The 13280-nt window shown below is 42.6% G+C and overlaps 1 protein-coding gene across 1 annotated transcript in view; it reads left to right on the top strand.

Annotated features, from left to right (window-relative positions):
* Positions 1 to 12819, top strand: part of PIAS2 (protein inhibitor of activated STAT 2) — a 25916-nt gene extending 13097 nt beyond the window's left edge. The window contains 10 exon segments of the mRNA XM_080972109.1: positions 253 to 280; positions 1641 to 1775; positions 2943 to 3048; positions 4267 to 4340; positions 5835 to 5995; positions 6907 to 7040; positions 8840 to 9008; positions 10570 to 10709; positions 10947 to 10984; positions 11552 to 12819. Of these exon segments, the coding sequence (XP_080828235.1) occupies positions 253 to 280; positions 1641 to 1775; positions 2943 to 3048; positions 4267 to 4340; positions 5835 to 5995; positions 6907 to 7040; positions 8840 to 9008; positions 10570 to 10709; positions 10947 to 10984; positions 11552 to 11743 (1177 nt within the window). The 3' untranslated portion in view covers positions 11744 to 12819.
* The last annotated feature ends 461 nt before the right edge of the window (positions 12820 to 13280 follow it).

The following is a 13280-nucleotide window of genomic DNA, read 5'->3' as shown; positions in this document are numbered from 1 at the left end:
AAAACAGAGTGAGCTGTTCAAGTGCTTTATTAAAGAAGGCGTAGACTTACAGCAAAGCAGCGTGCTAGTTCTCGTAGCTTTTGCAGACGCATGACAGACTTCGCAGCAAGGAGATGTCTTGTCCTCACCCAAGCAAACATTTATACATTTTTTATGCAACAAAGAAGCATACATCATTTAACCTGACTAGCTGAGGGCATAGGTGGCAAGTATCCAAACCTTACTGATAGCTCCCCTTTCCTGGGCTTCGAGCCCAGCACCCCAAGCCCCACAGATAAGGGTAACATCAAAGCAAGCCAATTAGCCTAGATCAAAGCAAGCGAATATAAACATATACGAGCTCATTGCTGTAACAACTACCAATTAATTGTGGGGTCATCTTGACTACCAATATGGCATTAGCAAAGCTTCCAGAACAGTTCACCTTTGGTTCAACACAAATACCCTCTGCCACACAAACTACCCATAAATGTCTCTAGAATGAAAGTTGTGGAACTAAATAACTAGTATTTGGATCTGTGAAAAAATACAGTTACAAAACTTGGTTGATGCTGCATCAGTGTGCATTATTCACAGAGCAGATTTGGAAATCCTTTATTCACAGCTTGGAATTTCCCCTAATTTCCTTCTCTGACTTAATAATAATAATAATTTTTATTTATACCCCGCCGTCCCCAGCCCAGGCCGGGCTCAGGGCGGCTAACAAGCAGTAATAAAAATAAGTGCAACTTAAAAACAAAATTTAAAATACAACATTAAAAGATTGAAACATTAAAATATTAAAATGTAGCCTCATCGCAGGAGGAGAAAGGAAAAGAAAAAAGAAAGAGGGGGAGGGAATCAGTGGCGTAGCGTGGGTTGTCAGCACCCGGGGCAAGGCAAGTAATTTGCGCCCCCTAACCCGTGGATTTGCCCCCCTAACCCCAACCCCCAGATGTTGCGCCCAGTGCGGCCGGCCCCCCCTGCACCCCCACGCTACGCCATGGGAGGGAATCAAATTGGCTCCAAGCCAAAGGCCAGGCAGAACAACTCTGTCTTACAGGCCCTGCGGAAAGAAATCAGATCCTGCAGGGCCCTGGTCTCATGAGGCAGAGCGTTCCACCAGGCCGGAGCCAGAGTTGAAAAGGCCCTGGCTTTGGTTGAAGCTAATCTAACTTCCTTAGGGCCCGTGACCACTAGGATGTTGCTATTTATGGACCTTGAGGCTCTCCGTGGGGCATACTTAAAGTTACTGGTGTGGTGCTGTAGCCAAGTTTGCTTTCCCGAAGCAAAGCTTCGAGTAAACTAACAAACTAACTTTCTTAAGGAACTTATTTCATAAAGAAGTGATGCAGTCCTTTCTTCCCTCCCTCAAACTTAAGTTACTAAGGCTGCAATCCTATATGCGCATTTGGGAATAAGACCCACTGAACCCATTGAGGCTTACTTCTGAATAAACATGTATAGGATTGTGCTGTAAGGCTAACAAAACAAATGGATGCTTGGCAAATGTTTTAATTTCCATTGAAATCAATGGGACATTAGTGTTTAATTTTAGCTTGCATATACTGTAACTTACTAGAAATTGCAATATTTTGAGCAGTCTCCAAAGAGAAAATATATATAAATGAAAAAATGATTTTTTGTCTGTGTTTTTTTAGGGATATGCTCCACCACCCAAAAATGGAATTGAGCAAAAGAGGCCGGGGCGCCCCTTGAATATTACATCTCTAGTCAGGCTATCCTCTGCAGTGCCAAATCAGATTTCTATTTCCTGGGCATCTGAAATTGGAAAGGTAAATTGAAATCTTTCCCTCTTGCAAAATGACTTCATGTAAAGAAAACAAATGTAGAATTGTTTTGAAGGGAAAGTATAAATCCTTGCCTTGGATTTCTAGTGACCTACGTGTATTGAAACAGGAGGGTTGGCAGCTAGAAGACAGGTCCAAACGTGGGTGAGGCTGCACCATTGTGCCCACCACATGGTGGTGAAGAAGAAAGCTAGCTTCTCCACCATCGCTGCATCTGCAAGTAGCTGCCCAGCAGAGCTTTGCCTAGTAGTGAATTGGCTTGTGTCATCTGGCCTAGAGTGCATTGCTCTGACACCCTCAGATGCCTGTTGGGCAGAGATGACTTGGCTGCTGTATTCCCTGCTCTGGTAACTTCCAGACTGAGTTATTATAAAGTGCTCTAAGTATCGCTGCCCTTGAAGATGACTTGGAAACTTCTGTTGCCCAGAATGCAGTGGCAAGATAAGGCTGGGGTTACCTTCTGATCTTCCATAAACTGATTTAAAACCACTGTGCTGGTTGTTTCCGGGCCCAACTCAAGGTGCTCACGTTAGTGTTTAAAGCCCCAAGTCACTTAGGGCCACAATGCCTGTAAGACTGCCTCCTTGCCTACAGACCCTCTTGGGTGCTAAGCAGGGCGGAGGGTGCCCTCTTGGTTGCTCCTTCACCCACAGAAGCTTTGTGGCACCTCTGTGGCAGCTCCTAAATTGAGAAATTCCCTTCCCATAGTGGTGCATCTGGCACTTTCGTTATACGTCTTTCAGTGAATGCTGAAGATGCGCCTCTTTATCCTGGCTTTTGGCATTTGAGAGGTATATTATTAGGCCCCACCTTATTTTTGTAATTTTAGATTGTTTTAAACGGTTTTTAATATTGTGTAATAATGTTTTAATATTAATATTGTGTTTGAATTGTTAATTGTTGTAACTTGCCCTGGGACCTTCAGGTGAAGGGCGGATAATAAATTGTAATAGCAATAAATAACTCGTTCATGCAACACTATTTCTCTTTTTTAACTTACTATGATCTGATTCTGTGTGGTCTGTCTGCTGTAAATGGAGGCTTGCTGTTGTTGTTGTTGTTGATGATGGTGATTTGTATATCACCTTTTATCTGAAGATCATTTGTCTGTGAAAAAGACCTTTTCATTCTTTCACATTTCCTCTCCTGTAGAATTACTCAATGTCTGTGTATCTTGTACGCCAACTCACTTCAGCCATGCTGCTACAGAGGCTAAAAATGAAAGGTATTCGAAACCCTGATCATTCCCGGGCACTAAGTGAGTAGATCATTCTTGTGTTTTTCTTCCTTCGGTTACATGTTTGTAATGGGCTGTAGGTTTCCAATAAAAGCAATTGGGTGGCTTCTCATCAGGGTGGTTCTTGGCATCCCATGTGGCTAAGTGTGAGGAGTAGCAGGGTATTATTGCCAGAGTGCAGAAGAAAATGCTTTTTTTTTGGAAGGGCCGCTTTGACATCTAATAGGAATCAAAAGTGTTATTTTGACTTCCTGAAGCATTTTACAATATTGGACCATGTATATGTATACTGACAGGGGCAGTAGCTAGAGTGTCAGAGTAGAGTGCAGGAGGCCCCATCTTCAGATACTTGTGTAGCCATAAAGCTTACTGAGTGACTATCTCTCAGCCTTGCCTGCCTTGCTTGCAGGGCTATCACGAGGATAAAATAAGGCGGGAGAGCCATGTATGTCAATTTGTGATTATTGGCATATAACTAATAACTGAAATGCAAAAGAAAGTTGCAAAGTAGCTTCAGCTGCCCTTAAAACAGTGGTATACCCAAGTCCCATTTTTTAAAATACTTTGCTTGTTTAGATTAGTTTTACTGAGTTACCTTTGCCACCAACCTGTTGAAATTTCATTAAGGGCAAAGTACTATTTCGTATTCTACTTTTACAAATTGCCTTACTGAAATCTTAGGAATATGCTGGGTCTAGAATAAACCTTGCAACAATTTCTTAGCCTGGTGTTGAAGTGCAGATTTTTGTTTCTGCATGCAGAGGATTCTGGAGCTGTTCCAAATACCCAGCTGAGCTGTTAGAGTGTCTTGCATCATGTCTCCCATGCTCCTTAAGTCTGGTGGCTGCCATTCAGAACTCTGGGGCACCTCTTCACCTTGCAGCTTCCTCCCTTTCCCTGCAAGAAGAAAAAAGCACCACTTAGATTTGCATAGGCAGCTGATTGGTGTGAGAGCAATGTCCCAGCAACAGGCTCTAAATGCATTCATCTTACAGATTTTATATAGCAATTGTATTATAGATGGGAAACTTCACATTAGGAGTTCTAATGTGCAGCTTTGAAATTTTGTCAGTACCATTATCATTTTATGTTGAATTTACAAATTATTGAAATAGCTAGGCCATATATTATTCTCTCAAGCTTTTGAGTAATTAAGAATTGCACATTAAAAGTTATAGTCCAGCAAGATATTAAAGCATTTATTTTAAATCTTTCCCCCATTCTTTTTAAAAATAATAGTTAAAGAAAAACTCACCGCGGACCCAGATAGTGAAATTGCGACTACCAGTCTGCGAGTATCATTAATGTGTCCCGTAAGTAGAGTTGGATAATAGCTTGGAATGATGTCTTATAGGGAAATTATTTGCTTTGATTAAAACACTTTTTGTTTCAGCAAGGCTATCCAGAATCCTAACTTGGTCACATTTTTAAATATTTGCTGATTGTATCTGAGTATTATTGTCTTAAGTAAACTGTTTAGAGGTTATACATTTTTTCTGAACAAAATAAAGATTAAGAGGTAGACTCTGCAAATAAGTATGTCACTAGTAATACAGTATATGCAAGTTGCTATGGTTTGCATATTTATGTGGAATTTGGGTTCTAGTATGGATTTCAAAGCCCCCTAAACTATAAAGAGAAAGCTGATAAGATGTTACTGCATCTTCTAAAGATGTCTGGTAGAACTGGTTTTATTTTAATTTTAAAGGTTTTACTGTGTTGGGTTTTTTTAGCAGTAGTTGTTGTTGTTTGAACTTGCTATACACAGCTTAGAGATACTTTAATATATTAAGTGGTATATAAATTGCCTGAACACTAAATACACACATACTGTTAGTGGGAGCCCTCCTAAGCCCAAAGAAAAGCCACTTGATCCATTCACATACAGAGCTGGAAAGATTCTGAATCAAGGTGCCCAAATGTCTACACTTCCAACACCATTTCCACTAACATCTCTGATGGGATCTGTGAAGTGTGCAAGTCTCATGTCCACGACATGCAGTGATGCCAGTGGCATTTGTATGTGGCACTTTACGCAACACGAAAACTTCCTTCCTTGCTTATGGCGTGTCATTTTATGAGGTGAAGCTTAATTTTTTTTTTCAGTGAGGGTTATTAAAAATAGGTTTTTGGGTGTGAGGAATTAAAATCTGTTATTTTTGTGATTGGACAATATTTAGTTTGGTGATTCTACGTTTTATGAAGAATTACATAAACTGCTTTTGGAAAAACCAACAAATTTTAATTGTACCTTCTGAAAATGTCAGGTAATGCTTAATAATAATAATAATATAGACTATAACTGCAAGTACTTGGTAATCATTTTTTAATGATTTCTATGCAGTTTGACACACATTTTACTTACTACCACATTTTCCCTACCAAGCAATTTAATTTAACAAAATATCTTTTGAATTTCCAAGTTATGTTACAACTTTATATCACCCCTCATTTTTTGAATTTGAAAGTTGAAAGATTCAGCATGCCCTACAATGAGTTTGACTGATCAGTTACGGGAGGCAATCTGATGGCTGAGAGGCTATAACTTGGGGGGGGGGGGGGCGGTGGATCAATGAGGAGTTTGCCCCTTACCTAGGGAGTCCCACCCACACTGTAGATTGCTTTCATGTGAGGATCTAGGCTCCAGACTTCCGCAAACAAGCAAGGATTGTCTGCTTTTGTCTTTTTCTTAAAGGCACCCAATTCCATTCGTTAACAATGGCTCTCTCTCACCTCCCCACCCTTTCCTTCCATCACTGCCTCCCTACCTTTGACGCCTTTCACTTTCTACGTGACCTGGTCTCCAGCTGGGGAAAATGCGGCTGACAATTCCCTGCCGTGCCGTTACTTGTACCCACCTGCAGTGCTTTGATGCTGCTCTCTATCTACAAATGAATGAAAAGAAACCCACCTGGATATGTCCTGTGTGCGACAAGAAAGCTGCATATGAGAGTCTCATCTTAGATGGGTAAGACGAGGAGGCGGTATCTCGCTTTTTCAGGCAGCAGTAGCTGTGCTCTTAGAACTATAAAAGCAGTTTGCTGCATTCAGTGAATTAACAGCAGGAGCTGCCTAGCAAGTAAGCTAGCATTGTGTCTTTCCAGGGGCATGTGTTTGGTTGTGGTAAAGCCATAAAGAATTGGAACTAGCCTGCATTTGAAGCTTGGAACTTATAGCCCATGACACACTCCACTCTTTAATCACAACTTGAATGATCCCCAGCATTACCTCTTTGGCCTATATAGATCTAATGTGATAAAAGGGTTATAACCTTTTAAATTGACAACCAGCTTCTAGGGCTATAGACCTGGCTTGAGACTTAGTTTGCTCCCACCAGAGGTCTGTGAACGGCTTTATTATATGATTGAGGTGACAAGCAGTTAATTTATGAATGTGAGTCGCAGGGAATCCTGATCCTGTCAGATGGTTCCAAAGGGTGAGCTGTTGTCTCATGATCGGAATCTTTATCGAACCATGTGGAACACAAGGATTGATGTGGGACTTTAAGTAAAGTATTAATCTGATTTATAAATTTACCTTCGAGCCGTTTTGAACAATATCAAATTCAAAATTCTTTGATCTAATATCTCAAACCTATTCTCCACAAAAATTCACCATGCACGGCTAGAGGCCTCATACCTTGCCAGGCACAAAACAATTTGTGGTTCATTACCAATCACTCAGTCCCAGAATGAATACTGGTAGAACTCAACAGCAGCTAGTTAGCTGTAGCTCACATGGGTAAGAGCCATTGGGTTGGAGTGGAGCTGGGACCTCCTTTTGGAAGGGAAGCTTCACTTTCTAAGGCAGCCGTCACTCAAAGGCACCATCAGAACAGTCAGCGGACACAAACTTGTAACGTTTAATGCTCTTTTCCAGACTCTTTATGGAAATTCTAAACGAATGTTCAGATGTAGATGAGATCAAATTCCAGGAGGATGGTTCCTGGTGCCCTATGAGGCCGAAGAAGGAGGCTCTGAAAGTTGTCAGCCCGCAGTGCACCAAGGTAGAAAGTAAGTAACTTGGAATTCAGGCCATGAAACCCCTGTCCCAGTTGATGTGGGAACCTATCCAGGCTGACTGTTTACTCCTATTTACAGAAGAGGCAGCAGATACTTTTGCCGCCTTGCAGAAACTGCCTCCCAGTTCCTTCGCTATCTGGCTCAGAAGCTGGGCGTGATTTTTTAACGTGTCTCTCCAGAAGACAAATACCTACCTGGCCTATTCTTTCAGATCTCCATTCATCTGTTTATCCTGTTACTTATCTGTTAAGTCTTGCTCAATGCTATTTTTCTAGAAAAAGAGGTGCCGGAACTCAGCATGAACATCTCCCTAGTTCTATTATAGTGGCATTGGCACACACCTGAGAGGTGCCGGAACTGAGTTCCGGCTGGAAAAAAGCCCTGGTCTTATTCTTGATTTCTTTTTCTGAGCTTCGTTCTCCCTACATAGGGAAACGAAAACCCCTAAACTTTTGTTTTCTCTCTTCCCTGCTTCTCATGGCACCAACAGGGAAGTGCTGTAGAACAAAGTCTTCCAAAACAACCCTGCTTCCGAAGAGTTAAGCTTCTGAAGCATCTGTCCTCCATGCCCTGCCAAGTCAGAAAGGGAACTCTAGAGGCCCAGCAAAGCACAGCTTAGCTGCAACTCCACGCGGCTCAACAAACAAGGGAAACTGCTGGTGGAAGTCCCTGTCAGTGTGTCCAGACCTTCAAATTCTCAGGTGCAGAACGGAGCAGGGCATATCTATCAGCAGTATCCCAGTTCTGGTCTGCCCTAGTGGACGACTCTGCCCGTTTGCAATCCAATGCCAAGCAAAAATGACATTCCTTTCACAGGCCACCAGGTGGCTGCAGAGAGTCATTGGTACAGTCCTAACAGTTCCTGTACAGCCGTGGGAATATATTTGTCAGATAGCAACTCCCCATCATTCCAAATGTCTGCCTCTCTGCAGGGTCCTGGATGCTACCCTTGCGTATCTGGCCAGAATGATGCAATTCTGCACCTTTTTCTGCCTCTATCCTCAATGCTCAGTTCATGAGAGAATTAAAGAGCCATAATTGTTTATAATTGAGCAGCTGTATAAAAGAAGAGTAAGAAAGCACACCCAAAAAAGGGGAGGCACACGCTGTTCCCCTCTTCCTCCATGGAGTCTCCCTAGCCCAGTGGGAAAAAAGTCAACCAGGGCCCCAGCATGAACCATGCCAAGGCTCTCTCATCCTTCTTTTCTAACTCCTCAGCTGAGTTGAGGGTAATCTCCTGAGTCACACTCATTGGCATGAGACAGAATTCTATATTTAAAAATCTTAAGGATTCCACAATAGTCAGTTTACTCCACCTCTGGATGTAGTTTCTTCTTAGATTCAACAGCTCTTGTTAGGAGCAGGTCTGGAGAAAGACAGAATCAGTAAGCAAAAGAACCCATAGGCTGCAAAGGACAAGAGTGAAGGGTTGAAACTTTCCTGGATCTTTGAACTTGGTATCTGGGATTCTTCATGCCCCCCACCCCCTTGGCCTCACTGGAGAAGAAATGGTGAGTCAAGCCTGCAGCCGAATAATGTAGTCATTCCTTTAATGGAGAAAAGCAGAGTAGCAACTCAGTTCAAACAGTTTGGCCACAAGGGGTGTGTGTGTGTGTGTGTGTGTGTGTGCTTGTTTGCAGGAGGGTAAACATCACCTATGTTGCACTTTAGACAATTGCTTTGCAATTTACTCCTTTCAGCCTTATCACCAAAAGTGCACATCACCTCCTACTCAAAGACAAGGAGATCCTATAGCCTTCATCTTGAGCAGTTGCACTTTTTCTTTCCAGGTTCCAGCATGGTCAGCAAGCCCTGCTCCACGCCAATCAGTGAGGTCAGCAAAAAGAAAGTTGACGTCATTGACCTCACAGCTGAGAGCTCGTCTGATGAAGAGGAAGATGCGCCTCCCAAAAGGAAATGCATATATATGTCTGACACACAAGCAAGTCCCACCAAAGGGTTGGTTAATTTTTCATGTGAATAATACTATCTGTCCTGGTTTGTTTGTCTATCAGTTCCCCATCCTGGCAGCTTGGGTCTGGTTTTCTCTTTTCTGCTTGTACATCATTAAGTAGATGTGCTGAGTCCATCTCTCTCCAGTCTACCCCTGCTTTCTTGGAAGCCTCTTCTCTGATTATTTCCTGTTTGATTGAAGATGCCCAAATGCAGCTAGCTGTGTTAAGGCAAGCAAAATTCATTTTTGAAGAGTCCGTCTGCAGGCAAATCAAATCTCACCCTGGGTTTAGGAGTTAAGAAATGCTATTGCTTTAGTCTGTTTCAGAGGAAATCCTTCTCTCTACAAAGTGCTCTTCTAGCTCCAGAGTCCAAAATGGTGTGTAAGGTAGTTCATATAGAAATTCTTGACCTTTTCTTCCTCTTCAAGCAGTGTGGATTACACTGGTTTTTGGCCACTGTAGATTGTACACCGCAAAACAAGAACACCCTCAGGTTTTGCCAACTGCTGATCTGTGCACTGAGTGATCTCCCTATGGTCCAGTAGGAGGCAGGATTTTAGAAGCAAGATTTGGCCAGGGCATGGAGTCGAAAGGCCTCTCCCAATTCCCACTGGTAACCTGCCTCCTAGTTTCCCAGTCTGCTTTGCTCTGAGGGGACCAGGGTGTCAGGATACATAGGCTTCCGATCTGATGAATCGGGAGTGCTCTTATTGTTAGACAAAGTTGGTGTTGGCTGCCTTTTTGGCCAATCTGGTCTTTTCTCGCATTGCAGGAGGATCTCTTTCGATTGCTCTTCCCCACATACTCCAGAACAGAGGTGGTTACAGTGGTACCTCGCAAGACAAAAAACTCGCAAGACAAAAAACTCGCTAGACGAAAGGGTTTTTTGTTTTTTGAGCTGCTTCGCAAGACGATTTTCCCTATGGGCTTGCTTCGCAAGACGGAAACGTCTTGCAAGTTTGTTTCCTTTTTCTTAACACTGTTAATACAGTTGCGACTTGACTTCGAGGAGCAACTCATAGCACGCGGTGTGGTAGCCTTTTTTTAGGTTTTTAAAGACTTTGGTGATTTTTGAAGCTTTTCCAAAACTTTCCCGACACCGTGCTTTGCAAGACGAAAAAAATCGCAAGACGACAAAACTTGCAGAACGAATTAATTTCGTCTTGTGAGGCACCACTGTAATCATTTTAGGCTGAGGACAGCATTGACCTATGGGGCTGCATATCAGAGTGGGCGTGGATTTTGCTGTCTACACAGTTCAGCGTTGGGTGTTTTGCTCTGAAGTAACGTCTTTTATGTGCTTGTGTGGCTGGATTCTGCTTTTAAAATCCACTTTGACTGCAGCTCTAAAGGATGCATTTTGTGAATTGTCCTGATGGCCTGCCTTGGGCCATGTTGGCAGGATCAGCATCCAGAGAGACAAAAAGGAAAATGCTTACAATAAAGACCCACACTGGTTGTGTGTATTCTGATGACTGAGTCTAAGAGGGCTCAGCTGTGCACAGCTTACCTTCCTGCTGACTGCTGGGTTGTTTCTGACATTCCACCTTCTGTTTCACCCACAGGGTGCTCATGTATCAGCCGTCTACTGTACGAGTGCCTGGAGTGAGCACAGTGGACCCTTCTGCTATTCCACCCTCATTAACGGACTACTCCGTACCATTCCACCACCCACCAATATCAAGTATTTCATCAGATTTACCTGGTAAGGCTTCTTTTTCTGAACTCAATTCTGTTATCAGTTGGGGCAGACGCGACTTAAGAATCAAATCGGCATTGGATGAGAGGATAAAGGGTAAAGAGAGAGAACCATGTCATCTTGTTTTTATGTCTTCTTGAGCAGGGAGAGGTAAAATAAAATTAATCCTGGGTCTTCCCAGTTCTCGTCATCCTTAACCCTTGCACCACAATGCTTCTTTCAATGCAATGTTTTTTCTTCTAGGTTTGGATTTTCTTTCTTTAATCCCAGTTGACCCACAGGTAAATATATTCATTACAAATTATTTACTTTTGCTTTTTTTCTTGCTTAAACTGGAATAATGTAGACACGAGTGAAGGGAGTTACCCTTCTGCTATTTGATTGTTAGATTTGGGGCATTTTTAAAAATTACCGTGACTGCTCTCCCATGGTAGCATTCGCATCTAAGATTTGAGACTGAACGTTTTAACATCCTCTGCGAGGTGTGGGTTAAAAACTTGAAGCAGTAGGAATAATTTCTTGAAGGAATGCTTTTATCATTTAATTTCATTGGCTTCTCCTTTCTTTCCCCTCCCACCCCTTTTAAGCAGGCCCATAAGGCAGCACGCAGATGGTTTGTGGTTAGGTTACTTATAAGGATGGCCAATAATGTACCGAGTTGACAGGTTCCTTGTAATCTTAGCATGCCTGTCTAATGGAGAGATGTCAGAGTTGCCCTTTTTGAGCCTTGCGAAACCGTATTAATTGACCTTGTCTTAACTTTGCTTACTCTAGCCTGGATGCTTGCACTTTTTTCCCCCCTGTGTGTTTTGTCTCTCTTCCTTATCTGCACCATTGTTTGTTTCAAGCAGTACTGTCCTCCTATGTTTTTGGATAGTCTCACCTCGACGTTGCCAACAAGCACCACCCCCGGCAACATCATCACCTCCACCAGCCACCACGAGAGCAGCACTCGCGTTAGCTCCTCAGGCCGGAGCGAGACGGCAGTTATCACCAGCAGCAGCGGGAGCAACATTCCTGACATCATCTCTCTGGACTAAAAGCTGGCAAAATCTGCCCATCTGCAACTGCACAGGGCTTGTCCATTCACATGCCTAAATCCCTGGACCATCCGCAACTTGGACCTTATTTGGGGTATTTATTTGAAAGGAGCCGGGGGGAGGGAAACGCTTTGGATTTTTTTTTACCCTCTCTGTGGATTGACAGTACCACAAAAAGAGGGCGGGAAACTGACTGGAAGGATTATATTTTTGTTGTCTTGGGGGTTTTTCCCCCTGCTCAGCTTGGGAAGAATGTGGTCAGTTTGAGGACGCCAGCCCATCAAGCTTGCTCTGAAGAAACTGACGTGGGTTTACTATGTGGATTCCAGGGCAGATTCCATATTTTGATTTTATTTTCTCGTTACATTTAGCAATAATGTGAACAGTTTTGTTAAAAATCAAAAAGCACTTAATTTCTCTGGAATAACAGATGAAAGGACAAGAGGAAGTTGGTAATTTCTTCAGTGGAGGACAAACTTTTGTGAAAATAATAGGTGTATGTTTGCCTATGTTTGCCTCTTTGCTTCTCCAGTTGCTTCACCATCTCCTTCCTAAATCTGGATATATATTTTTTCCTATTTGGAAGCTCATGCTGCTTGGAGAATGTTCAGTTAACAACTGCGAAAAAGGCACAGAAATGTGGGGGGAAAGAATGCTATGCAAAGGTCAGCTTCACAAATCGAATCCATGTTCACAAAACAAAGAATTCAAAACCCAGCAATTAGCTTTCAGGACAGGATTATCAGTTCTCCGTGGATGAAGGAAAAGAATTTCTGCTTCTTCAAGTCCTACAAAATGGCCAGTGCTTCAGATTTGCGTGTGGTGCTAAGCCTCTGCTGAGTCAGCTTGTGTTATGCCATATTTTGTAGCCACAGAAAGAATCTATGCCCATCATGAGGTAGAAACTCTTTTTACAACTGTCCAATCCACATTACTTAAGTCAAGTTGCTGCTAGGAAGATTGATCCTCATTCCCTTTAGAATAGTTATGAGAACGATTTACTTGACTGCATAGATGACATAGCATTTCAGATCTCTACTTTGGAAAAAATAAATAAACCAATTTTGCCATTTGAAGAGGCTAATGAATGCTTTGGGGACTGGGGGTAGGTTTATACTTTGATGCAGCTAGTCCTGGTTCAGATGAGGACATCCTGAAATTGCAGGAGGCTACATATAAAACATGATTTCATTGATGTAAGATTCCCTGATTGATTTCTTTTATGTGTTAGGAAGGAAATCATCCTAGTAATTCCTGCTTTACTGTGCTTGCCAATCCATGTCTCTCCATACAGTCAATCCTCTGTTCCTGAACACCTCCGTTTTGGCTCCTGAATGCCGAAAACTCAGAACTGTTCCGGTTTTCGAACGACCTTCAGAAGCCAAACATGCCGCACAGCTTCCATTTTGAGTTTCCCTATTGTATTGGGGCTTCTGCTTTCAGTTGTCAAACGTTACGGAAGTCGGAACATATTATGTTCAACAACCAAGGTTTGACTGCATAAAAAGTTCGTGAGCCATTAGTAGTAATAGAGAAT

Source organism: Podarcis pityusensis (genome assembly GCF_964106645.2).
Source record: "Podarcis pityusensis genome assembly, chromosome: 11".
Lineage (NCBI taxonomy): Eukaryota > Metazoa > Chordata > Lepidosauria > Squamata > Lacertidae > Podarcis > Podarcis pityusensis.
Note: the sequence above shows the minus strand (reverse complement) of the source record. Positions and strands in the feature narration are given on the sequence as shown.